Consider the following 27,126-nt stretch of genomic DNA (forward strand, 5'->3'; position numbering starts at 1 on the left):
ATTTGAGTCATAGGACCACCATGCTATAATACTATTAAGAGGGGTTCAAGTGTTTTGACTGTCTATGTTGATGCTTAACCGAATTATATCCCAATGAGCTAAGAGAAATATCTATGTGCAATGGGTTATTACTCGCAGGCCAGAGACGAAGTTCCTCTAGGCTTCGAGATAAATGCTCTAGCAATGGAGTCAACTTTATTTATTCCTGAAGCAAATTATCGTGTGCATTTGAAATCCGACTGTTGAAAACATGTCGATTGTCCATTGGCTGGGCCTTAGGCCCCGACTGATCATTTCACCCCCGGGATTGATCCGACTATAAATAGCCACCCCCACCAACCGTTGCTGGTTTCGCTGTTCTGTTTGATTTCGGATAAGTTTGTCTAAGCACCCCTCTCTGAAAGATTTGAGTGACTCCACTGAGAGAATACCCAGAGCCCAAAACATAGAGAGTGGTTGAGCATCACATAGATCTAAGTTGAGATTGCTTTGAGCCTATTTCTATTGAGAGCTACTAACTCTCTACACGATTAGGCTTCTGTCTGAGTGACTAAGAGTTATTATGGTCACCGAAGACAAAGTCTGCTGAAGGTTTGGAGATTACTGAGAAGGATCTACAATGAGTAAAATGAACTAAAGTTCAAGGGACTTCATGTTGAGGAGAATAGGAGGGAGGGTGTTTGCTCCTATGTGCAATCACAAGTCCCTCCAACTAGATGTAGCTCTTCTACCAAAGATTGAACTCGCCAACCAAATATCTTATCGCCATCGCGCACCACTAGTTCTCTCTCTCTCTCTCTCTCTCTCTCTCTTACCGCATTACTTTTAGTAACTAGATGATGCCCTGCACGTTGTTGCGGGAATAATTTGCAACATTTTTTAGTGAGATTCACCACATGAAACATGCATATTTGGAGTAATAGTATAAGAGCTAAAACTGCTAATACATATTAGTTATTGTGTAGTTGTAAATTATTTATTAAATATAAATAACATAATGAAATGAAAATTCTCATGTATGTTTGCATGTTGAGGTGAGTCTTTTCGCATACATGTTGCATGATATTGCGGCATTCTTGCATGTTGAAAGAAATAGATTAGTGGGAGCGGGCCTTTCCCCATGCATGTTGTGTGATGAGGTGGCATGCCTGCATGTTGAGAGAAATAGGTTAGTGGGGGCTAGCTATTTAGATATAGAAGATTTACCTTCGGTAGAGTTATCTCTTGTGAGTTATCTACTAGTGTTATGTTTCTTCATTTACCTCATGATTCTCTATCATGCTAAACATGTTTAGCTTTGTGTTCTGCCTAGCTATGCTTAGAGAGGTGTTGCGAGTACGAGGAGATGTTAGACATTTCATGAGGTGTTTGCCGGAATGTTCGTTGTGTAATCTTAGTATGTGGTGTCTTGGATCAAAGGTCATTTTGGACCCGCTGACTATAACATTCGATGCCTTGATGCATTTCTTTTGTGTTCTTCCGCTATCTCAATGATGGTGGAATCCAATCCTGTTTTTATGATCATAAAGTAGATGTTCATAAACCCGATGCCTTTGGTTTGTCATGTCTTTCATTTTTCCTGCGGTGTGATTGTATTCATGGTGCTTTTGGAGCTCCTGTGGAGCGCTCCCATGCTTATTTTATTTGTCTCTTCTTTAAATGATAGCTATGGTGTTTGTCTCGTGGATGCGTTCCTAGTGGTTGCCGCGTTCTTTAATAGTCTTATCAGTACCTCTCGGGTAGTCCCAAGACTCATGGAGAAAAAGAACCCAAGTTTGCCGCAGGTCTCGGTGTTTGGCCCCTTTGCTTTTAATTTGCATCATATAATGAAGATGATTCCCAAAAAGAACTCCTTGAAAGGTTCATTTGGCATTTTGGTTTCATTTCTTGATGTTCCCATGCGTTGGGTGCTGGTTTGCCTCGTCGGGCACCCAATGGAGTGATGCTCGACTGAGCCTGGGATGACTGGTCATTCCTATGCCTTTTTGACGGTCGATTGGTGGAGCACATCATGAAAAAAAACGTATGCGTTGGAAACACCCGTAAGGCTTAGCTACTCACCATCAATGAATTTGGTCCCATCTTCTTGCGCAGAGGTAAGGCACTGACGAGATGGTGTACATCCAGCCTTGCATGCAAGATCGCCTATAGATTTTGTATTGTTTTACTTCGTTTGAGGTATCATCTAGCTTTGTTTGCCGCGGTTGGATTGATCTGTCTGCCCAGCCTTGGCACATTGTGGTCTGCTTGGAAGGCGTGTTTTGGCTGTCTTCCTGGCCTTTGCACGTCGTGGTCTGCCCGAATGGTGTGTTTTGGCTATCTGCCCGACCATTACATGTTGCGGTCTGCCCGGATGGCGTGTTTTGGTTGTCTGCCCAGACTTTGCACATTGTTATCTACTCGACGTTTGGACGTTGCGCCTGGCTGGATGGCGTGTTTTGGAATCTCCGCTTGGCCTTAGTACGATGCTGCTGCATGTTCTCCTTGACCGGGCTCTCCCCTGGCCTGTGAATCATCTGGTCAGTTCACTTGGCTTCCTTCTACCCATGTGCTTTTGGGTGGGGGTGCACGATTTAGATGGTTTAGGTAATTTGTTGTGGGGGGTGCGGTTCCCCTTTCTATCATTGCGGTCATTGGCTTGCTCTGACTTGCCAATGAATTACTTTATTTCTTCGTTTTTGTTTTTTCCTCGCAATTATGAGATGAGAAAAGGCCGAAGTATTAAAAAATGCTCATAGTACATTCACCTTCTCAAGAAAATGGTTTATGTACCGATAAATAAAGCTTCTGAGTATCGCGTAGAACCTTCTCACAGTATCAGCTATGGGAATGATCATCATCAAGGAAAATACAAACACATTATAACCATAATCATTTGCATGCAGCCGAGGGAAAAAACCTCCAAATAATTCGCTTAACTTCGAGCAGTTGGTCGCTTCTCTTCTTGGCTGCAATTGGTATTTACACCAAATGGCTGCTGTTGGTATCTTCAAATAGTTCACCTGACTTCCATTTTATGTTCCATGTGGTTCCCTTAACTTCTGGGCTACAGTTGGTCTCCACGCCAATTGGCACAAAAACTCATCTAGCTTAAGAAATGGTGAAACGACTTAGGAAAGTAGTAGAAATGGAGAGAAAATCATAATAGAGATCAAATCCCGGAGGGGCTTTCGCCCTCTGGGGCCATGGACAGAATGTACTAGAGGAGGAAACCTATCACCACCTATTGAGGAGGCCAAGGAAGAACAAGGAGGGTGGGCCCCTCTCCCCCTCTCTTCCAGCAACGCTGGAATGATGCTGGGGAAACCAAAATCACAGTCATCGTCCATCACCTCCATCAACTTCAACACCATCTCCATCGCCTTCCTCCCTCTCTATAGTTTTGTCCACTCTCCCATACACCTTTGTAATCCTCTGCTTAAACAAGGTGGTTCATGCTATTAATTAGTATCCAATGACCTATTGCAACTTTATTATGTCCGAGTAGATTCGTTTTGTCATGTTATTCATTGGCGATATATTATGACTGATTTGAGTTGTATGTTGATGTGTTGTTGTCCTTTGGTGCCCATCATATGAGCACACAGGTATGTGGGTCAAACATTAGGGTTAGTAGTATGTTGAGATAACTATGCAGAGACCAGACGGTGTGCCAAATATGATCAAGTTTGTGTGTATGTGGATCACACTTTAGGGTTAGTACTTAGTAGTATGTTGACATAACTATGGTTGGTTTTTACCCTAATGAATCTTTACTATTTGTGGACGCTTGATAGGGGTTTCAATCATACGTACATGTTATCATGGATTTTGTTGTAAGTTAGCATAGGCCTCTCTCACATAAAACTACAATATATGATTATTCTAGCCAATTGCCTAGGGACAATTCTTCACCTCCTATCGCAGCTATTCCACACTCGCTATCTTTTACTTTTTGTTCCTTTGCATTACATCAACTAACCATTATTTCCAAGTTCGTCACTTTCTTGCCAACTATCCCTTTTATAACTGTCCAGGGTGTGCATTCGGTTTTTTCGGTTTGATTCGGTTTGGTTTATACGGTTTTTGGTTTATACGGTTTTATACTTTGGTTTATATGGTTTTATACATATATACGGTTCGGTTTCGGTAATAACCATTTATTTTCGGTACGGTTTCGGTAATAACCAAAATAACCAAAGTTTACGCGAATTTTTGAATGACACATGATATTTTGGTCAGATGATTCGGTCTATGTATGTAGGTTAGATGTTTCTGTGATGTATGAGAACTAAGAATTGTGTATGTAGATTAGATTATTAGAATTTAGATGGCAGAAGACATGATTTGGTCCATGGCATATGTATGTACGTACAGCCGGTGGTGCACTTGCGTAGTTTTTTTTCTTTGAGGGCAAGTACTAAGTACTACTAAGTAGCGTTGGTTTTAGTTCAAAAAAAGTAGCGTTAGTTTGGTTTTTTTATTTTAGACAAAAGTAGCGTTGGTTTGGTGGTACAGAAGCAGTACGAACAGCCTTTGTTTAGTAGAGCAAAGGAACGACCAACCGCACCAAGTGCCCAGGTCAAACAATAGGCCCAACAGAATTGAACAAGCACCAGCGTGGGCTGGAATATTTGAGGCCCAAACACTAAAACAAGCACTGATGCAGTCGCTAGGAGAGAAGTAAGTGTGGTTTAGTCCCACATCGGCGAGCGGAGACAAGAAGTGGTGGGCGAAGAGCTATAAAGGGAAGGGCGGGTGAAGGGCTTCACTCATAGCGTTGGTTTATTTTCTGCACACCGAAGCTACTTTTGGTTTTATCGGTTTAACCAAAAACCGTTCGGTTTAAATCGAAAAAACCGAAGTTCAAATGGTTTCCAAATTTGGAAACTGAAACTGACACCAAAACCTGAAAAAACTGAAGTTTCAGTTCGGGTTAGTTTTTTTCGGTTCGGTTTATGGTTCCAGTTCGGTTTTGCACAGGCTGAATAACTGCAAAAGAGTTTCACTTCTTATTTCTAGGTAAAGCAAACATTTGGTGTACATAGGGTTGTATCTATGGTTGATAGAACCTTAGAGAATACAAATAATACCTTTAACTCCTCATTGGGTTAAGGAGGTGTTGGAGGCCGTGAATAATTCTGTTATACCAGAAGGTTGGAATGATACGGTAATAGTGTTAATTCCTAAGGTGGATAATCTAGAGAAAATATCGCAATTTCGGCCAATTTCTTTATGTAACGTTGTGTACAAGGTGGTCAGTAAAATGCTAGCTAAAAGATTGAAAGCTACATTACCAGAGGTAATTGGAGAAGCCCAAAGTGCTTTTGTCCCGGGCCGATTAATAACTGATAATGTTTTGGTGGCTTATGAGAGTGTTCATAGAATAAAGAAGAAAAAAGGGAATCATGGTCTTTGCGCGGTGAAGCTAGATATGCACAAGGCTTATGACCGTGTGGAATGGTGTTTTCTTCAAGGTATCATGCTGAAGATGGGATTTGATGTGAGATGGGTACATCTAATAATGGCATGCGTTAAATCTGTGACTTATTCAGTGAGGTTTAATTCACTGGTAACAGAAAGATTTATTCCATCTCGAGGCCTACGACAGGGTGACCCACTTAGCCCATATCTATTCCTATTGGTGGCAGAGGGTTTATCTATCTTACTTTCGGATGCAGAAGAGAGAGGAATGCTAGAAGGGGTGAAGGTTTGCCGAGATGCACCCTCGGTTTCACATCTTCTATTTGCCGATGATTCTTTGATTTTGATGAAAGCGGATGGGGTTAATGCAAATTCTTTAAGAGATGTTCTGCAATCATACTGTAGTGCGTCTGGACAAATGATAAGTGAAGCCAAATGTAGTATATATTTTAGTCTGAATACAACAATTGAAAAAAGAGTTGAGGTGTGCACAACTCTTAATATTCTTGTGGAGGCTTTGACTGAAAAATACCTGGGTCTACCATTGTTGGTGGGGGCAGACAAGAGTGATAATTTCCAATACTTGGTGGATAGGATTTGTCAATTGGTGCAAGGGTGGAAAGAAAAAACTTTATCTATGGGGGGCAAAGAGGTTCTACTTAAAGCTGTAGCCCAAGCTCTTCCGACATATGCAATGTCTGTATTCAGGGTTCCGAAAAAAATATGCAAAGGAATCATGGATGCAATAGCGCAGTGTTGGTGGGGTGATGACATCAGTAATAAGAAGATGCACTGGTTTGCCTGGTGGAAGTTTTGTGGCCCAAAATCTAGGGGAGGGATGGGGTTTAGAGACCCTCATTGTTTTAATTTGGCGATGCTTGCGAAGCAAATTTGGAGATTACTGGAGGCACCAGTTAGCTTGTGTGCAAGAGTTCTGAGGAGTAAGTATTACCCTGATGGTAAGATTCTTAATGCAAAACTTAAACCTGGTTCTTCCTTCACGTGGCAGAGTATATTGTCTGGTCTCAACACTTTTAATAAGGGGGCGATATGGCGTGTTGGAGATGGGCAGCAGATTGAGATCTGGGAGGATGCATGGCTTCCATGTAGTAATTCTGGAAGGGTATTAACACCTAAGGGTCATTTCTTACTAAAATATGTCTATGAACTGATTGATCCTTGCACAGGGAGATGGGATGTTGATCTGATTCGTAGTATCTTTTGGGAGGTTGGTGTCCAACAAATATTGTCGATTCCATTGAGTCAGCATGGTATGGGCGATTTTGTGGCATGGAAATTTAACAAGAATGGCCTCTTTTCAGTTCGATCCGCATATCATGTGGAGTGGGAATCGACATTCGGTGTATCCATGGAACGATCGGATGGGGCCGGATCATCAGGTTTAAACAATGTTTGGAGAGACATGTGGAAATGTGCAGTGCCAGCAAAGGTGAAAATTTTCGCCTGGAAATGTTTAAATGGCATTCTTCCTTGTTATGGTGTATTGGCCAACCGTCATATTATGAATAATTGCCTGTGCCCGGTCTGCAAAAAATATTGCGAGGATATTAAGCATGTTCTATTTCAGTGTGCGGAAGCAAAGGAAATCTGGGTCAAACTCGGTTTGATAGAAGTGGTCAAAGAAGCTTGCGAGGTCGATCAGTCTGGTAGTGCTGTTCTGGATTATTTGTTAGCAGGGAGGTTTAAGAATCCAATTGATGCATCTGTGAAGTACATAAAAGAAACAATTTTGACATCGGCTTGGTACATTTGGTGGAGAAGAAGACAGACGATCCATGCAGAAAGTTTGCAGTCCTTGTCACATGCAGCGCTATCAATTCAAGTTTTGGTGTCAAATTTTGTTAAAGCATCAGGTAAAGAGTCCCAACCAAAGTCGAGTATCTGGAAGAGGGCGACTACTGGATTTATCTCTGTAAATGTTGATGCAAAGTTTGATATTGACTTGGGCTCTGGAGCTACGGGCGTGGTGATTAGAGATGATAAGGGAAGATTTCTAGCAGCAGGCTCCCAGATCATTCCCTTCGCGATAGATGCGGCAACTACTGAAGCACAAGCAGTTTTGGACGGAATTCATCTTGCAAACCAACTTGGGTGTCAGAAATTGGCAATCCAATCAGATTGTTCAGAAGTTATTAATATTCTTCAGAATGGGGGGTTTTCTGCGACAACTGCAGCGCCAATATTCGAGGACATATGTATACAGGCAAGCTCGTTCGGCAACGTTCAGTTCACATATTGTCCAAGGGAAGCGAACCGTGTCGCACATACGCTAGCCCAGGAGTGTAATTCAGAGAAGTGTTTTTGGGTTGATGACCCCCTAGCTTTATTTTATCGTTGTTAATTGACGATGTTAGTGTGATTTAAATTAATAAAACAAGCCATAATGGCATTCAAAAAAAAAACTCCTCATTGGGTTTGACACTTAATTATCTAAAAGGCAACAATAGACCTCCTACAATTGTGGGTTATTAGAGCCTCGGGGATCCCAGAGGACATCAAGAGTTGTTCTCAGAGTCGTCCTCTCCTGACGTATGCCATCATGGGATTAGCTTCCCCTTGAAGCATCCCATCTCACGTCCATTACCTGGGATGCGACAAGACCATACATGACTCACTCCAGCATGGGACATGTCAGAGCCCATCCTACGAGGGGCATGGGATTTTTCTGACATGTTCTTCCTCTTGTCCTTAGAGGTGGGACAACCACAACAGGTGGCTTGTGCACCCGAGGAGGCAAGTGATCGAGACCGAGCCCTCGAGCACCCTTTCACACACCTAGCTTGATCTTGTACTCGATGACACCGAGGCCGCCTTGTCGGGGTGGTGTCGAGGGGACCCCATCTCCATCCCCGCTGACGCGGGTGCTTTGAGTGGCTAGGGAGGGGCTCTATTTCTAGCTAAGCTCGTGGTCATGGCGACCGACTGCTCAGGTTGGATCATTGAAGACATCTCCGGTGTTCCCAGAGGTAATGGTGTCCATGGGAGTGCTTGGTAGATATTTTTAGGTGGCGCCGGTGGTTTGCCACTGTGGAGATTGTGGTGGCAGTTTTATCTCGATGCGTGCCTGAGGCGGAGCTCATGGCCTGACCGAGACAGTGAGTGAAAGAGGGGGTCGTGAGGGGAGGGGTGCAGGATGCGTCCACGAGTGCACAGTCGTGAAACAACGCGGTCGAAGTGCCACAACGTGAGCAGTACGCAACAGAAAGTTGTTTCTGCACTATTGCCGCTCTGGCATGTGTGGTTACCACCGCCATCATCAGCATAGACATGGTTTCGAGCCTAGGGCCCGATGTTCGGGCTGCAAGTTGGTATGGCCGAGTCCCTAGGTGTTTTGTAGGATCTACGAAGATTTCAGATGAAATGACACTTCACTAAAATGGTGCAAATTTTCTACTGCTGAGATTTGAAGAAAAAAATAGTTTGGGTATCAAATGGAAAATCTTGGGGCTGAAACTAATAGGGTAGCTTTTGAATGAGGTGTACAGACTACACAAAAAGTTTGGGGTCAATACTCAATGGTTAGATACCAATTTTTTTTACTTTGGGAGTTTTGGAAATAAAAAATTGTACTGGAGCATTTCATGTTTTAGCATAGTTGGAATATAGATGGTCATAAGATACTACCGTAATTTTGTTGGCAGAAAATTTGTGTCTAAAAAGGTGCCTCTTCACAAAGGGGTTTAAAAAGGGATTATTTTGAAGAAAAAAAATGCTTACTCAACAATCTTGGGCTTGTAATTTTTATATTGGAAGAGAATATATAGTTAGAAAAAGATTTACAAGTTAAGCTCAAGCTCAATTTCCTTTTGGAAAATGGGCTAACCATTTTCTGGAATTAATCCAGAGAAAGAATGCAAAGCTAATGAGGGTCAAATTTGTGAAATTTGGTATGTGACAGTAACGCCTAAAACATTAGGTATGTCGAGCAAAATTGTAGTGTGAGCTTGACCATGATACTTATCTCGTCTACAATGTTTACACATGATACACTTGTGTGTGCTTCACACTTCGTGACTTAAACAACTAATCGAACAATATACCTCTTTTTCTCACAAGAAAAGAAAATCATATACACCTCCGAGTTTCTCTAAGGGGATGTTTGGAGCGGTTATAGTTTGTGTGTACCCACATGTATTTGTATCTCAAGCGAGAACAAAGCGTCGGTAGACATTCAAAACTTACAATCATTTCAAATAGACCTTTAAAAGTAAAAGGAAAATTATATTCTTATGAAAAGGGGGTGATACCTGAAATCTATTGAGAACATTGGCGACTGTTTCATGCCCATGGTTAGATGAATGATATGATGAAACAAGCTAAAACCAAAATAGAACATGCACCTTGCAATAAAAAAAATTAACTGGACTAACTCAATGAAATTTAACAAGGTTTCCGATGCATGCTTCAAGTTTATGAAGCAATACACATTTTCCTCCTAATTACCTAAGTAAACCAACATTCCAACTAAATATCCCATGAAAGAAAACTGGTACATCTACTCAATGGCTTGTCCATGAGACTGAGAGATAGCTTATATGATTTCAACAAAGTACTTGTCGAGCATATCAGCAATCATGCATCACCTTCAGTAGCCTTCACCAAAGAAGTCATAGATCGACAACAATGTGTCAGTCGGGGATCTTGGGACTCTCCATTTCCCAAGAGATCGACCTTGAGGTCGATGGCCTCGCGGAGCCAACGCTCCCGACGCAACGGGTCTTCTTGCGATTTGCAAAGGTGGGGTACTGTGGGAACAGATTCAGAAGCACGGGGCGGTGGGAGTAGGCATCATGCGCCCCATAGCTGCCGGCGGCCGGGGGGAACTGGAGTACGCGCATTTGTTGGGTGTTGGAGTTGTTCGGAGATGCTGCCTGGTAGTACATGGCGGCCTGCGCCTGTGCCTGTACATTGCCATGCGCCATCATCTCCGCAGTCGGATACATTATGTGCGTCTGCATCTGTGAGTAGTAGGTTGCATTAGCCGCGGCCTGTGCTGCTGGCCCTGACATGTAGCATGGCTGCTGCATGTACATTGCTGCAAGAAAAAGAAATATGGATCCAACAAAAAATATGTCAGTATAACCAAAATTTGAGGGCATGTTTGGATTGATAGTATCTTTTGTGTGTTTCCCATATTTTGCTCAACGTCCAGCAAAATATCGGGAAGCAGAAAGCTCATAAACTTACGCTGAATATCCAAACAGATTTCTCTTGATAATAGATCAAGTTGGTTTCGTTGAAACTCAAAGAAACAGGAGCAATATAAATCGATCATGGTCATTTTGATCAAGTTGATATATAAAAAATGGTACAAACACAAACTACTCGCTGCTGGATTGGCTGGCACGCCTCGTTCCACTGTCAGGCCCACAAGAAATTTTCCGTCTTCCTACAATATGGGCAGAATTTCTCGCTAGGTCTGGACACGTGGGTGTAGGACGGTTAATTCCATCCAATCTGGGGCATGCGCGTATGCATGTACAGTGCAGAGACGATTAAAAGAGCTACAGAAGGTAGCAGCAGCAGGATGCTAGCCTAGCCCTACAACGTAAAATCGTGTGACCATGACTGCGAGGGTTTCCCTGCTCCATTGACACTCTACGCAGCGACACTTCGTGGGCAAGATGAGAAGGAAAAGGCTTCTCCTCAACTGACTCTTCAACGTTTGATCGTGCGGCGTGCAACACCCTTCTGACCAAGAAGAGGTGTTTGCAATGTCAGATCGTGTTGCAGGCAGCCGAGCGCAATACGGGGCGTGTTGCGGATTGCCTAGCCAAGCGCTACGCGTACTACAAATCATCCACATACGCAATCTTATCTCCTCGAGTCATCGTCTTCTTCCCGACACATGCCCTTTTGCCCAAATTGAATTTTCTTTGGCAGGTCATGCCTGTCTAATTCCTCTCCAAGCAGCTGCCGCACTGATGCTTCAAGGTTGTTCCCGTTGTTACATGGCATCTCCTTGGAGCCATGCACCATCGCCGCAATTTTTGTGCAGGGGCGCTACACCACCGCTGCCAGAGAAGACCATCCAACAATGTTGCGAGCGGCAACCCCCGAAGCTGTGAAGGAGCGGCAGAGTCATGGGTGTGACGACCGCAACAGACGGCGCTGTTGCAAGTTATGGCTCTGAGCAAGGCTGGGTGCCGCGAGCCTCCGGGTTTTGCAACATCATCGGTGTTGCGACCACAACTTTGGCAACAACGGCGACATTTTGCAGCCACGGCTCCCGGCACGGACGATGTTGCCAGGACGACGGCTCGCAACACGAGCGATGTTGCGGGGCGATGGCTACTGCTTGATCCAACATCTATCGAGGTACAGCTCTTACGGCCAGCTAGCTACCCGGCTGATCTTTGCAAAAGATCAGCCGGTTGACACATAGTGCTGGCAAAAACGATAAACGGCATGTGCTACTACAAGCGAAAAGATGATGCTACCTTGCATCCGTGCGTGCACATCGTGACCAAAAAGAATACAGCCAAGCAAGCAAAGCAACCTTGTGCATGCATGCATACGAACCAAACTACCATCATGTCACTTTCTGAAATGACGACTATAGATGAGTCAACATTCATGCGTGCTAGTAATTTGCCCAGATGGATGCCATCCCATCCAATGACACGACCAGCTTTGACCAGCAGACGCATGAAAGCCGTGGGGATTGCAATGGAAAGTCGTAGATGTATACCCTTTCCAACAAAACCCCAAAGTAAAGCCAACCAAAGAAACGCACAGGCGCATCCGGGAGCTAATCAATCAAGACATGCATGCCAATTGCCAAAAGCAGATTTAATTAAATGGCGGGCTGAGCGCAGAGATGGAGAGGGTTTATGCGCGGACGTACCTTCTCTGTTGCATGCAGGAGGGTTCGGCGCCGGCGGCGCCTGCAGCTGGACCGGGGAGAAGGGTTTGCCGGGGGTCCTGCGGAGCGTCGGCAGCGGCTGGGGACGGCGGAGCTGCCTGGCGAAGTAGTCGGATCTCTGCTGCTGCTGCTTCTGCTTCTGGCGCAGCCGGTTCTCGAACCAGTAGAAGACGTTCTTGCCCTCGATGGGGCCGTGCTCTTGCAGCCTCGCCGTCACCTGGTGTATCTCCTCGGCGGTGGGGGTGCGCATCCCCTGCCGGTACAGCCCCTCCAGCACCGTGATCTGCTCCCTGGTAGGCACCCAACACGCGTTCGCTAGCGCCGACACCGCCGCGGAGTTGGGGGATATCAGTGGGGAGAGCGGCGCCGACGTAGGGGGAGGGGAAAGGGAGAGGCCGGTGGCGGCTTCGTCGTGGTGCTCGACGCTCTCCATGGCTAGCTAGGGAAGTAGGGATTTTCTTTGCGCTTGGGTTTTGCGTCTGTGTGCGCTTGCCGTCGGGCGTGGTGTTGGGGGTATTTAAAGGCCCGTGGGAAGGTGAGGAGGACTGGGGGAGAGAGGTTGTGCCGCTGTCGCCACGCGGTCAAAAGCTGTGGATGGGCCCGTGGGGCGAGCAGAGGCGCGGCAGCGTGGCGAGACTCGTGTGCCAGCTATGTGCCGTGTACCGCGCGTGTGATCACGATAAAACACTACACATGTAGTAACATACGGGCTGGTACCTATACCGAAATAACTTTGTTCCGAGTATAGCATGTAAACGCGCGTTGTTATGATTCGTCTAGATCTATTCGGCCATTTAGTAATTCACGCGGTCAATGGTTTTCATTTTTCTCCCCCAAAAGCGCAATCATATTTCTCGGTTCTTGGATCTAGATAGAAATACGCGTGAGTTTGTGTGTTTTAGAAGATAAAATGTAAGTAAAAAATGAAGATATTAGTTGTTACCCGTGTCCTAGTCGATCACATGCATACACAGTTGTATGTACATCAGGGTACACCATACCGGCGATGTTCTCCGATACCATTTGACTGAAAAATAACTTCTTCACAAGTGTAGCATGTAAACGGCATATGGCCAGTTGTGTTCCCTCTAGATCTATTACTTCAGACACTCTAGGAAATCACTCAGTTAAGTGGTTTCTATTTTCATTTTCTCCCCTAAAAGCACAAAATGCTTCTCGTTTATTGTATCCATGAAATACACATGAGTTTGTTTGTGTGTTTCATAAAAAAACAAAAAAAAAACCAAATTAGTAGCTGGTACCAATACCGACCCCGTGCAGACACAGTTGTATGTAGACTACAATACACCGACGATGTTTCTGGTACCATATGACTCGACAATAACTTGGTTCCAAGTATAGCATGTAAACAGTGCACGGCCAGCTGTGCTCTTTATCGATCCATTGATAGCTCAAGCGGTTTCTGTTTCTTGCTAAAAACAAAATCAAATTAATCGCATTCCTTTTTCTTCGGAAATAAAACCTTACCATTGTTACCATGTCCATTTTCAAAAGCTAAACATAAATTGCATTAACAACGAATCCTGGGTATATGGGCTAGGCCCATTAAATAAATCATATAATCTCTAAAAAAATCATAGAGACCCAATTGGCCCATTCATGGGTGACATGAGGTGTGAAACTTTAGTCCCACACCCTTAGTGGAGGGTGGGTTAGACCAATATATAAGGTTTCATCTTCTATACATCACTAGAAACTTGAGAAGGGGGCACATACACACGCTCCACCTCTGACGTTTGGCTTGCCTCATGCAAACATGTGTGTCATGTTTCGTGAACGAGTCGAGCCATGCTAGGACCTATGGACGTTTATCCTTTTTAGCATGATAAAAGTTGGAATGGAGGAAACTTAGTGATCATCGTCTAAAGTCTATATTAAGATTGTTAGGGTCCTAGACAAATACACACCACACATAATTGCCTGTTACATTCTAGAGCTTGCACTGCCTCTAGATCATTCACATCCCGCTTCTCGACATGCACAATGAGAAAGAGCAGACCTCCGGAATCGTCTCCCTTGAGAGCATCCATGGGAGAGAGACGGTAACGTCTTGTGTGGGGTGTTCATGTGGTTGTGCAATGACACTTCGGCATCATATGTTTCATATGTATTTGTATACCTACTGCTAGGGGTTGCTTTTAGTGTCTTACTGATGGCAATAGAGATGGACGTGCTATATTTTCCTTATCCAATTTGCATGCCTAGTTTGTACACACTACTTATGGTCCAATTATCAAGTCTAGTATGTTCGCTGTGTTTTATCTGATGTTTTTCTTGATTAAAATTAATAGAAATTGCTCTTGTATTCCAAGAAATGCTATTTGTGCCGGAATATCAATGAAACTATGTCCTTCCATGGGTTTTTATGCAATGTCATATGTGAAAGTGCAACTAATCCCCGAGTGGTTTTGATAATTATTAACACCATACAAGTCATTCATCTAATGCTCATTGATAATAGATTTCAGAGAAGATCAATGATTGGCATGGCAAGGACTAGTAATTGTGAATCCCTCAAAATGCTAAGGACAAGAATTGGAAAAGCTCCAAAACTCTTCATTTTTGGTTAAGTGATCCAAGATCACGTTGAGTCCATAGGAAAGCCAATACTATTAAAAGGGGATGAGGTTTTGATCATGACTTAATTGCTCAAGTGCTTAGTGATGTTGCTCCAGAAATCCTTAAACACTTCTCCACATCATATCTGTCCAAAACCCTAAAGTCTCATCTCGGTCCCACCAAAATTTCCTATCCCGGACTCATCGATCACACACACTGCCTAAGCCAAAACCTAGCATTTCGGTTCTACCGATACTGATCTCGGTCTCACCGAGATGGCGTGACCAAGTTTCAGTGATGAAGTTGCTTCATTTCGGAATTACCGAAATGAAACGATCGGAACTACCGAAACGAGGTCTTGCCCTAGCCATTGCACTTCGGTCGCTCCGAGATATTCTGCTTCGGTCTCACCGAGACTTCCAACATTCGAATGTTTTGCACTAGTTGGTCTCATTGAGATTTTGGTCTGGTGTCATCGAGTTGGGACAAAGGCTTGTAATAGTTGGATTTTTGGGTGAAGGCTATATATACCCCTCAACCCCCACTTACTCTCTAAGAGAGCCATCAGAACGAAATACTACTTCCACTACTCATTTTTTGAGAGAGAACCACCTACTCATGTGTTGAGATCAAGATATTCCAATCCTACCATTTGAACCTTGATTTCTAGCCTTTCTCAAGTTGCTTTCCATTCAATCACCTCTCCTACCAAAGCCAAATCTGTTTGAGAGTGATTGAGTGTTGGGGAGACCATCATTTGAAGCACAAGAGCAAGGAGTTCACCATCAATAACACCATCTATTACCTTTTGGAGAGTGGTGTCTCCTAGATTGGTTAGGTGTCACTTGGGAGCCTCCAAGAGATTATGGAGTTGAACCAAGGAGTTTGTGAGGGCAAGGAGATCGCCTACTTCATGAAGATCTATCCTAGTGAGGCTAGTCCTTCATGGGTGTAAGACATTATGGGATAGACAAGGTTGCTTCTTTGTGGACACTTCATGGGTGGAGCCCTCCGTGGACTCGCGCAACCATTACCCCCGTGGGTTGAAGTCTCCATCAACATGGATGTACGATAGCACCACCTATCTGAACCACAACAAGAATCATCGTATCTTCATTGAGTTTTATTTCTCCGATCCCTCCTTTACGTTCATATGCATAGTCTTCACTTTTCGCTGCTCAACTCTTAGACTTGCATGTGTATGGTGTACTTGAATTGGTAGAATTGGTAAAACTTGCCTACAACTAAAATTGGGAAAAGGATCAATTTTTATTTGGTCAATTAGTCTAATCACACCCCATCTCTAGAATACTTCGATCCTACAAGTGGTATCAGAGCTTTGGTCTCCATTGCATTGGTTTCACAATCTAGGAGAATATGTTGTCTAGTAAGGGTAACTATCACTGTAAGGTCCATATTTCGATGGTACAAACTTTGCTCGTTGAAAACATAAGATGAAAAATGCATATTCTTAGTCATAAACCCGCTATTTGGGTTGTTGTTCATGTTGGCTTGCAAGGTGAATTCTTTGAGGATGGTAAAGAACCAGATCGTGAAGCAACCGCAAAAGAATTGAAGATGTTACAATACAACGCTCAAGCATGTGACATTCTCTTCAACGGTTTGTGCCCTAAGGAGTTCAACAAGATTAGCCACCTTGAGAATGCAAAGGAAATTTGGGATACTTTTGTTGATATACACGAGGGTACCGAGTTTGTTAAGGAATCCAAGTTGGATGTGCTTCAAAGTTAACTTGACAAGTTCAATATGAAGGATGGTGAAGGAGTCGCCAAAATGTACTCTATGCTTGCTCTCATCACAAATGAGATTGCCGGCTTAGGAAGTCAAGATATGACCAACAAGTTCATCATCAAGAGGATCCTTAGAGCCTTGTGATGGTGTCCTGGACTAGGGGGTATCAACTTAGTTGACCCATAGTCCATGGGCCAAGATTCTGACCCATTATTCTCATAAAGGAAGGACTCCGGTAGCTTGGCACTCTGGTGTAATCAAGGGGGACTTTGCTGAAGACCTGTTGTGTACTCCAAGTATTACTTCGGCTACCGCTATGTACACTTAGGAGGCATCCGACCATGTGTAACCCTAGATACCCTCGGTGCCTATATAAAGTGGAGGGTTTAGCCCGTAGGAGGGCATGCATTCATCATCATCATTAGCCTTAGGGTTTAGTCAACATCTTACAGTCTCTAGGTAAATCAACTCTGTACTTTGATACTGATAACCCACAAGTATAGGGGATCGCAACAGTTTTCGAGGGTAGAGTATTCAACCAAAATTTATTGATTCGACACAAGGGGAGCCAAACAATATTCTCAAGTATTAGAAGTTGAGTTGTCAATTCAACCACACCTGGATAACTTAGTACCTGCAGCAAAGTATTTAGTAGCAAAGTAATATGGAAGTAACGGCAACGGTAACAAAAGTAATATTTTTGGGTTTTGTAGTGATTGTAACAGTAGCAACGGAAAAGTAAATAAGCGGAGAGCAATATGTGAAAAGCTCGTTGGCATTGGATCGGTGATGGAGAATTATACCGGATTCGGTTCATCATGTAACAATCATAACATAGGGTGACACAGAACTAGCTCCAATCATCAATGTAATGTAGGCATGTATTCCGAATATAGTCATATGTGCTTATGGAAAAGAACTTGCATGACATCTTTTGTCCTACCCTCCCGTGGCAGCGGGGTCCTAGCGGAAACTAAGGGATATTATGGCCTCCTTTTAATAGAGTACCAGACCAAAGCATTAACACATAGTGAATACATGAACTCCTCAAACTATGGTCATCATCGGGAGTGGTCCCGATTATTGTCACTTCGGGGTTGCCGGATCATAACGCATAGTAGGTGACTATAGACTTGCAAGATAGGATCAAGAACTCACATATATTCATGAAAACATAATAGGTTGAGATCTGAAATCATGGCACTCGGGCCCTAGTGACAAGGATTAAGCATAGCAAAGTCATAGCAACATCAATCTCAGAACATGGTGGAGAATAGGGATCAAACCCTAACAAAACTAACTCGATTAAATGATAAATCTCATCCAACCCATCACCGTCCAGCAAGCCTACGATGGAATTACTCACGCACGGCGGTGAGCATCATGAAATTGGTGATGGAGGATGGTTGAAGATGACGACGGCGACGGATTCCCCTCTCCGGAGCCCCGAACGGACTCCAGATCAGCCCTCCCGAGAGAGTTTAGGGCTTGGCGGCGGCTCCGTATCATAAAACGTGATGAATCTTTCTCTTCTATTTTTTCTCCCCGAACACGAATATATGGAGTTGGAGTTGAGGTCGGTGGAGCACCAGGGGGGGCATGAGGCAGGGGGCGCGCCCGGGGGGGCAGGCGCGCCCCCACCCTCGTGGACAGGTGGTGGGCCTCCTGGCCTTGATTCTTTCGCCAATATTTTTAATATTTTCCAAAAATAAGCTCCGTGGAGTTTCAGGTCATTCCGAGAACTTTTGTTTCTTCACATAAATAACACCATGGCAATTCTGCTGAAAACAGCGTCAGTCCGGGTTAGTTCCATTCAAATCATGCAAGTTAGAGTCCAAAACAAGGGCAAAAGTGTTTGGAAAAATAGATACGTTGGAGACGTATCAACTCCCCCAAGCTTAAACCTTTGCTTGTCCTCAAGCAATTCAGTTGATAAACTAAAAGTGATAAAGAAAAACTTTTACAAACTCTGTTTGCTCTTGCTGTTGTAAATATTTAAAGCCAACATTCAAGTTTTCAGCAAAGATTATGAACTAACCATATTCACAATAACTCTTAGGTCTCATGTTTACTCATATCAATGGCATAATCAACTAGCGAGCAATAATAATAAATCTCGGATGACAACACTTTCTCAAAACAATCATGATATGATATAACAAGATGGTATCTCGCTAGCCCTTTCTGAGACCACAAAACATAAATGCAGAGCACCTTTAAAGATCAAGGACTGACTAGACATTGTAATTCATGGTAAAAGAGATCCAGTCATAGTCATACCCAATATAAATTAACAATAATGAATGCAAATGACAGCAGTGCTCTCCAGCTGGTGCTTTTTAATAAGAGGGTGATGACTCAACATGAAAGTAAATAGATAGGACCTTCGCAGAGGGAAGCAGGGATTTGTAGAGGTGCCAGAGCTCGATTTTGAAATAGAGATAAATAATATTTTGAGCGGTATACTTTCATTGTCAACATAACAACCAAGAGATGGTGATATCTTCCATGCTACACACATTATAGGCGGTTCCCAAACAGAATGGTAAAGTTTATACTCCCCCTCCACCAACAAGCATCAATCCATGGCTTGCTCGAAACAACGAGTGCCTCCAACTAACAACAGTCCCGGGGGAGTTTTGTTTGCAATTATTTTGATTTAATTTGCATAAAGCATGGGACTGGGCATCCTGGTGATCAGCCATTTTCTCGTGAGTGAGGAGCGGAATCCACTCCTCTTGAGAATAACCCGCCTAACATGGAAGATACGGACAACCCTAGTTGATACATGAGCTATTCGAGCATACAAAACAGAATTTCATTTGAAGGTTTAGAGTTTGGTACATACAAATTTACTTGGAACGGCAGGTAGATACCGCATATAGGAAGGTATAGTGGACTCATATGGCATAACTTTGGGGTTTAAGGGATTGGATGTACAAGCAGTATTCCCGCTTAGTACAAGTGAAGGCTAGCAAAAGACTGGGAAGCGACCAACTAGAGAGCGACAACATTCATGAACATGCATTAAAATCAATAAACATTGAATGCAAGCATGAGTAGGATATAATCCACCATGAACATAAATATCGTGAAGGCTATGTTGATTTGTTTCAACTACATGCATGAACATGTGCCAATTCAAGTCACTCGAATCATTCAAAGGAGGATACCACCCTACTATACCACATCACAACCATTTTAATAGCATGTTGGCACACAAGGTAAACCATTATAACTCATAGCTAATTAAGCATGGCATAAGTAACTATAATATCTAATTGTCATTGCAAACATGTTTATTCATAATAGGCTGAATCAGGAACGATGAACTAATCATATTTACAAAAACAAGAGAGGTCGAGTTCATACCAGCTTCTCTCGTCTCAATCAGTCCATCATATATCGTCATAATTGCCTTTCACTTGCATGACCGAACGATGTGAATAATAATAATAGTGCACGTGCATTGGACTAAGCTGGAATCTGCAAGCATTCAATAAACAGGATAAGACAAGGCAATATGGGCTCTTGATTAAATCAACAATAATGCATATAAGAGCCACTTCAAGAATCTCATTATGGTCTGCTCCTATCGACCCCCAAAGAAAAGAAAAGAAATAAAACTATTTACACGGGAAAGCTCCCAACAAGCAAAAGAAGAACAGGAAATATTTTTGGGTTTTCTTTTAATTATTACTACTACAGCAAGAAAAGTAAACTAACTAAAAGCTATTACTAATTTTTTTTGGTTTTCTTAAGGTTTATCAAACACACAAGAAGAAAGCATAAAAAGAAAATAAACTAGCATTGATATTACAGTGAAAGAGTATGAGCACCGACATCTAGCAATGAGTGTGTAAACATGAATGTAACGTCGGTGAGAAATACGTACTCCCCCAAGCTTAGGCTTTTGGCCTAAGTTGGTCTATTGCCACGGCTGGCCTGGCGGATATCCAAAATTATAGTTGGGGTCGTACTGAGATGAAGAAGCCTCTGATTGCCACTGGTTTGGCAATTACTTCTGGATCCAACTGGTAATTAGACTGTCGTGGAGGATCAAATTGTGGTTCCGGCTCTGGCTCTGTGGATGACGTAGGGTTCCGGTAGGCGTGAATTGCCGCCAACGGAACGAGATACTGACCTGCAGATAAATCAAACAAGGAAGGAGCAGGCAAGGTAATAGTTTCAGGGTGATGTTTATCAAAGAACAATTTGTATTTAAGCGCCCTTTCCCTATTCTTAACAATAAAATCATGCGCTACCATACTCTTGTAATCTAAATAAACAGTAGGCAGCAATTTTTCTTCTTTTTCATAGTGCCTAATAGGTATGTTATAGTATGCAGCAAGGCGTGAAGCATAGACACCTCCAAAGATGGGGCCCTTTGTACGGTTCAGACTTAACCGTTTGGCAATATTACCGCCCATACTAACAGAGTCATCACAGAATAAACCATGGAACAAAGTAATAATATCAGGAACACTAAGGTTTCCACAGTTTCCGCGACCAATTAAGCAATGACTAGCAAATATTGCAAAGTAGCGTAAAACAGGAAAATGTATGCTAGTGATTCTTGCATCGGAAACCTTCCTAGTTTCCCCTACAGTAATAGTATCAATAAACCCGTCCACATCTTTACGATGTGGTTCCTCTAAGCTACCCTCGAAAGGTATTTTGCAAACCCTGCAAAATTCATATAGTGACATCTTCTTAACCACATCATATAAATGAAACTCTACTGAAGGAGGTGATTCCTTAGGATAATAGTAGAAGTTTTGCACAAAAGTATTGGTGAGTAAGAGATACTGGTCGCGGAGGAAGTCGGTGAGGCATGCATTCTCAGCCAATTCATAAAAATCATCATATATCCCGGCTGCTCTCAAGAAATCATCGGAAGGCCATTCACACGGCCGAACCTCCGTGGTGCAAGGCAGATTATATTTGGGCCTCTCTGCTTCTTCACTTTGCTTTTCCTTCGAGCTTCGGCTTGATGAGCCCCTCAAAAATCTCTTCATTATTTTCTGAAAATTTCTGAAATTTTTAGTAACTTCAAATAAAACTGAATCAAGCTCAACAAAATTGATAGCAACTACTCCTACAAGTGCCTAGAGCCTATATCATGCATTAGAACTACTTGGAACCATATATATTTGACATGCAAGCTCAAGAACATGGTCACCTAGGTAGCACAAATTTGCAATGAATAAAGCACTAGAACAAAAACTAATTGGACCAATGGAGGAGTCACATACCAAGGAACAATCCCCCAAAGCAGTTTTGCGAGAGGTGCTTTGAGAAAGGAGATCGAAAATCGCAGCAAAATGAGCTAGAACTCGTGCTTGAGCTGGATGGTGATTTTTTTGGGAGGAAGAAGGAGTGTGTGGGTGCAGGAATAAGTGGAGGGGAGCCACCATGGGCCCACGAGGCAGGGGGCGCGCCCAGGGGGGTGGGCGCGCCCTGGACCCTCGTGGCCAGGTGCTTGCTCCCCCTGCTGTGTTCTCAGTGCCAGATATTCTCAAATATTCCTGAAAAATCATATTAAATTGGCAGAGCATTTGGAGAACTTTTATTTTCGGGGTATTTTTTATTGCACGGATAATTCAGAAAAATGACAAAAAATACTATTTTTGCTTTATTTATTCTAAATAATAGAAAGTAAAAGGAGGGTACAGAAGGTTGTGCTTTCTAAATTCATCCATCTCATGCTCATCAAAAGGAATCCACTAACAAGGTTGATCAAGTCTTGTTAACAAACTCATTCCGACTAACATGGAATCGGAGAAATTTTGAATAACACTATGTTACCTCAACGGGATATGCACATCCCCGATAATAAGAATATCATATCTCTTTTTGACAGTAGGAAGAGGAAATTCAAAACCTGCAAAAACAATCGATGGAATTTTTCCAATAGAGTTGATACTATGAACCTGAGGTTGTTTCCTCGGAAAGTGTACCATATGCTCATTACCATTAACATGAAAAGTGACATAGCCTTTGTTGCAATCAATAACAGCCCCTTCAGTATTCAAAAAAGGTCTTCCAATAATAATAGACATACTATCGTCCTCGGGAATATCAAGAATAACAAAGTCCATTAAAATAGTAACGTTTGCAACCACAACAGGCACATCCTCACAAATACCGACAGGTATAGCAGTTGATTTATCAGCCATTTGCAAAGATATTTCAGTAGGTGTCAACTTATTCAAATCAAGTCTACGATATAAAGAGAGAGGCATAACACTAATACCGGCTCCAAGATCACATAAAGCAGTTTTAACATAGTTTCTTTTAATGGAGCATGGTATAGTTGGTACTCCTGGATCTCCTAGTTTCTTAGGTATTCCACCCTTAAAAGTATAATTAGCAAGCATGGTGGAAATTTCAGCTTCCGGTATCTTTCTTTTATTCGTAACAATTTCTTTCATATACTTAGCATAAGGATTCATTTTGAGCATATCAGTTAATCGCATACCCAAAAAGATAGGTCTAATCATTTCAGCAAAGCGCTCAAAATCCTCATCATCCTTTTTTCTTGGATGGTTTGGGAGGAAAAGGCATGGGTTTCTGAACCCATGGCTCCCTTTCTTTACCGTGCTTCCTAGCAACAAAGTCTCTCTTATCATAACGTTGATTCTTTGATTGTGGGTTATTAAGATCAACAACATGTTCAATTTCTACATCATTATCATTGCTAGGTTGAGCATCAATATGAACATCATCATTAATATTATCACTAGATTCATGTTCATTACTAGATTGTGTTTCAGCATCAGAAATAGAAATATTATTGGGATTCTCAGGTGTGTCTACAACAGGTTCACTAGAAGCACGCAAAGTCCTATCATTTTTCTTTTTCTTCTTTTTAGAAGGACTAGGTGCATCAATATTATTTCTCTAAGAATCTTGCTCAATTCTCTTAGGATGGCCTTCAGGATACAAAGGTTCCTGAGTCATTTTACCAGTTCTAGTAGCCACTCTAACAACATAGTCATTATTCTTACTATTTAATTCATTGAGCAAATCATTCTGAGCTTTAAGTACTTGTTCTACTTGAGTGGTAACCATAGAAGCATGTTTACCAATGAGTTTAAGTTCACCTTTAATTCTAGACATATAATCACCCAAGTGTTCAATCATATAAGCATTTTGTTTTAATTGTCTACCAAAATAAGTATTAAAATCTTCTTGCTTAACCATAAAGTTATCAAACTCATCCAAACATTGGCTAGCAAACTTAGTAGGAGGGATTTCAGCTTTATCATATCTACAGAGAGAATTTACCTTTACTACCTGTGTCGGGTTATCAAGACCATGTGTTTCTTCAATAGGTGATGAATTAAGATCATATGTTTCTTCAACAGGCGGTAAATTAAGACCATGTATTTCTTTAATAGGAGGTAAATTCTTAACATCTTCAGCTTTAATACCTTTTTCTTTCATAGATTTCTTTGCCTCTTGCATGTCTTCAGGACTGAGAAATAGAACACCTCTTTTCTTCGGAGTTGGTTTAGGAATAGGCTCAGGAATTGGCTCAGGAAGTGTCCAATTATTTTCATTATTCAACATATTATTCAACAGAATTTCAGCTTCATCTGGTGTTCTTTCCCTGAAAACAGAACCAGCACAACTATCCAAGTGGTCTCTCGAAGCATCGGTTAGTCCATTATAAAAGATATCAAGTATTTAATTTTTCTTAAGAGGATGATCAGGCAAAGCATTAAGTAATTGGAGAAGCCTCCCCCAAGCTTGTGGGAGACTCTCTTCTTCAATTTGCACAAAATTATATATATCCCTTAAAGCAGCTTGTTTCTTATGAGCAGGGAAATATTTAGCAGAGAAGTAATAAATCATATCCTGGGGACTACGCACACAACCAGGATCAAGAGAATTAAACCATATCTTAGCATCACCCTTTAATGAGAACGGAAATATTTTAAGGATATAAAAGTAGCGGGTTCTCTCATCATTAGTGAACAGGGTGGCTATATCATTTAATTTAGTAAGATGTGCCACAACAGTTTCAGATTCATAGCCATAAAAAGGATTTGACTCAACCAAAGTAATTATATCAGGATCAACAGAGAATTCATAATCCTTATCAGTAACAAAGATAGGTGAGGTAGCATAAGCAGGATCATATTTCATTCTAGCATTCAGAGTTTTTTGTTTCAGCTTAGCTAATAATTTCTTAAGATCACTACTATCATTGCAAGCAAGAAAGTCTCTAGCAGTTTCTTCATCCATAACATAGCCCTCAGGCACAACAGGTAATTCATATTTATTGGGAGAGCCTTCATCATCACTTTCATCAATATTATCAGTTTCAATAATTTCATTCTCTCTAGCCCTAGCAAGTTGTTCATCAAGAAATTCACCAAGTGGCACAGTAGTATCAAGCATAGAAGTAGTTTCATCATAAGTATCATGCATAGCAGAAGTGGCATCATCAATAACATGCGACATATCAGAATTAATAGCAGAAGCAGGTTTAGGTGTCGCAAGCTTACTCAAAACAGAAGGTGAATCAAGTGCAGAGCTAGATGGCAGTTTGTTACCTCCCCTCGTAGTTGAGGGATACATTTTTGTTTTCGCGTCTTTCAAGTTCTTCATGTTGGGGATCGTAGCAGAATTTTTAAAATTTCCTACGCATCACCAAGATCCATCTATGGAGTATACTAGCAACGAGGGGAAAGGAGTGCATCTACATACCCTTGTAGATCGCAAGCGGAAGCGTTCCAATGAACGGGGTTGATGGAGTCGTACTCGCCGTGATCCAAATCACCGATGACCGAGTGCCGAACGGACGGCACCTCCACGTTCAACACACGTACGGAGCAGCGACGTCTCCTCCTTGATCCAGCAAGGGGAAAGGAGAGGTTGATGGAGATCCAGCAGCACGACGGCGTGGTGGTGGAAGTAGCGGGATCCCGGCAGGGCTTCGCCAAGCACAAGCGGGAGGGAGAGGTGTTGCAGGGGGAGAGGGAGGCGCCAGGGGCTGTGCTGCTGCTGCCCTCCCTCCCCCCACTATATATAGGCCCCCTGGGGGGGGGGGGGGTGGGGCGCCGGCCCTGGATCCCATCTACAAAGGGGGGGGCGGCGGCCAGGGGGGAAACTTGCCCCCCAAGTCAGGTGGGGCGCCCCCCACCCCTAGGGTTTCCAACCCTAGGCGCAGGGGGAGGCCCATGGGCGGTGCCCCAGCCCACTAGGGGCTGGTTCCCTTCCCACTTCAGCCCATGGGGCCCTCCAGGATAGGTGGCCCCACCCGGTGGACCCCCGGGACCCTTCCGGTGGTCCCGGTACAATACCGGTGACCCCCGAAACTTTCCCGGTGGCCGAAACTTGACTTCCTATATATAATTCTTCACCTCCGGACCATTCCGGAACTCCTCGTGACGTCCGGGATCTCATCCGGTACTCCGAACAACTTTCGGGTTTCCGCATACTAATATCTCTACAACCCTAGCGTCACCGAACCTTAAGTGTGTAGACCCTACGGGTTCGGGAGACATGCAGACATGACCGAGACGCCTCTCCGGTCAATAACCAACAGCGGGATCTGGATACCCATGTTGGCTCCCACATGTTCCACGATGATCTCATCGGATGAACCACGATGTCGAGGATTCAATCAATCCCGTATACAATTCCCTTTGTCAATCGGTACGTTACTTGCCCGAGATTCGATCGTCGGTATCCCAATACCTTGTTCAATCTCGTTACCGGCAAGTCACTTTACCCGTACCGTAATGCATGATCCCGTGACTAACTCCTTAGTCACATTGAGCTCATTATGATGATGCATTACCGAGTGGGCCCAGAGATACCTCTCCGTCATACGGAGTGACAAATCCCAGTCTCGATCCGTGTCAACCCAACAGACACTATCAGAGATACCCGTAGTGTACCTTTATAGTCACCCAGTTACGTTGTGACGTTTGGTACACCCAAAGCACTCCTACGGTATCCGGGAGTTATACGATCTCATGGTCTAAGGAAAAGATACTTGACATTGGAAAAGCTCTAGCAAACGAACTACACGATCTTTTGTGCTATGCTTAGGACTGGGTCTTGTCCATCACATCATTCTCCTAATGATGTGATCCCGTTATCAACGACATCCAATGTCCATGGTCAGGAAACCGTAACCATCTATTGATCAACGAGCTAGTCAACTAGAGGCTTACTAGGGACATGGTGTTGTCTATGTATCCACACATGTATCTGAGTTTCCTATCAATACAATTCTAGCATGGATAATAAACGATTATCATGAATAAGGAAATATAATAATAACCAATTTATTATTGCCTCTAGGGCATATTTCCAACACTTCATAGTGACCAGCAGATATAAATCCCAACTAACTCAAAGAATAGAGCTATGCTCCCCGGCAACGGCGCCAGAAAATAGTCTTGATAACCCACAAGTATAGGGGATCGCAACAATTTTCGAGGGTAGAGTATTCGACCCAAATTTATCGATTCGACACAAGGGGA

The 27,126-nt window shown here is 43.0% G+C and overlaps 1 protein-coding gene across 1 annotated transcript; it reads right to left on the reverse strand.

Annotated features, from left to right (window-relative positions):
* Positions 1-9,771: 9,771 nt before the first annotated feature.
* On the reverse strand, positions 9,772-12,791 carry LOC109760643 (WUSCHEL-related homeobox 5-like). Its single transcript, XM_020319453.4, has 2 exons — positions 12,272-12,791; positions 9,772-10,459 (listed from the first exon to the last, which is right to left on the reverse strand). Exons 1-2 carry the CDS (start codon positions 12,720-12,722, stop codon positions 10,053-10,055), a joined length of 858 nt encoding a protein of 285 aa, XP_020175042.1. The 5' UTR covers positions 12,723-12,791; the 3' UTR covers positions 9,772-10,052.
* Positions 12,792-27,126: the final 14,335 nt, after the last annotated feature.

The sequence above is a fragment of the Aegilops tauschii genome, chromosome 3, assembly GCF_002575655.3.
Source record: "Aegilops tauschii subsp. strangulata cultivar AL8/78 chromosome 3, Aet v6.0, whole genome shotgun sequence".
Classification (NCBI taxonomy): Eukaryota; Viridiplantae; Streptophyta; class Magnoliopsida; order Poales; family Poaceae; genus Aegilops; species Aegilops tauschii.

Coding starts and splice junctions, on each gene's coding strand:
- LOC109760643 (XM_020319453.4), bottom strand. CDS start 12,722: ATGGAGAGCGTCGAGCACCACGACGAAGCCGCCACCGGCCTCTCCCTT. Junction 10,460..12,271: donor TCCTGCATGCAACAGAGAAG/GTACGTCCGCGC, acceptor TTTTTCTTGCAG/CAATGTACATGCAGCAGCCA.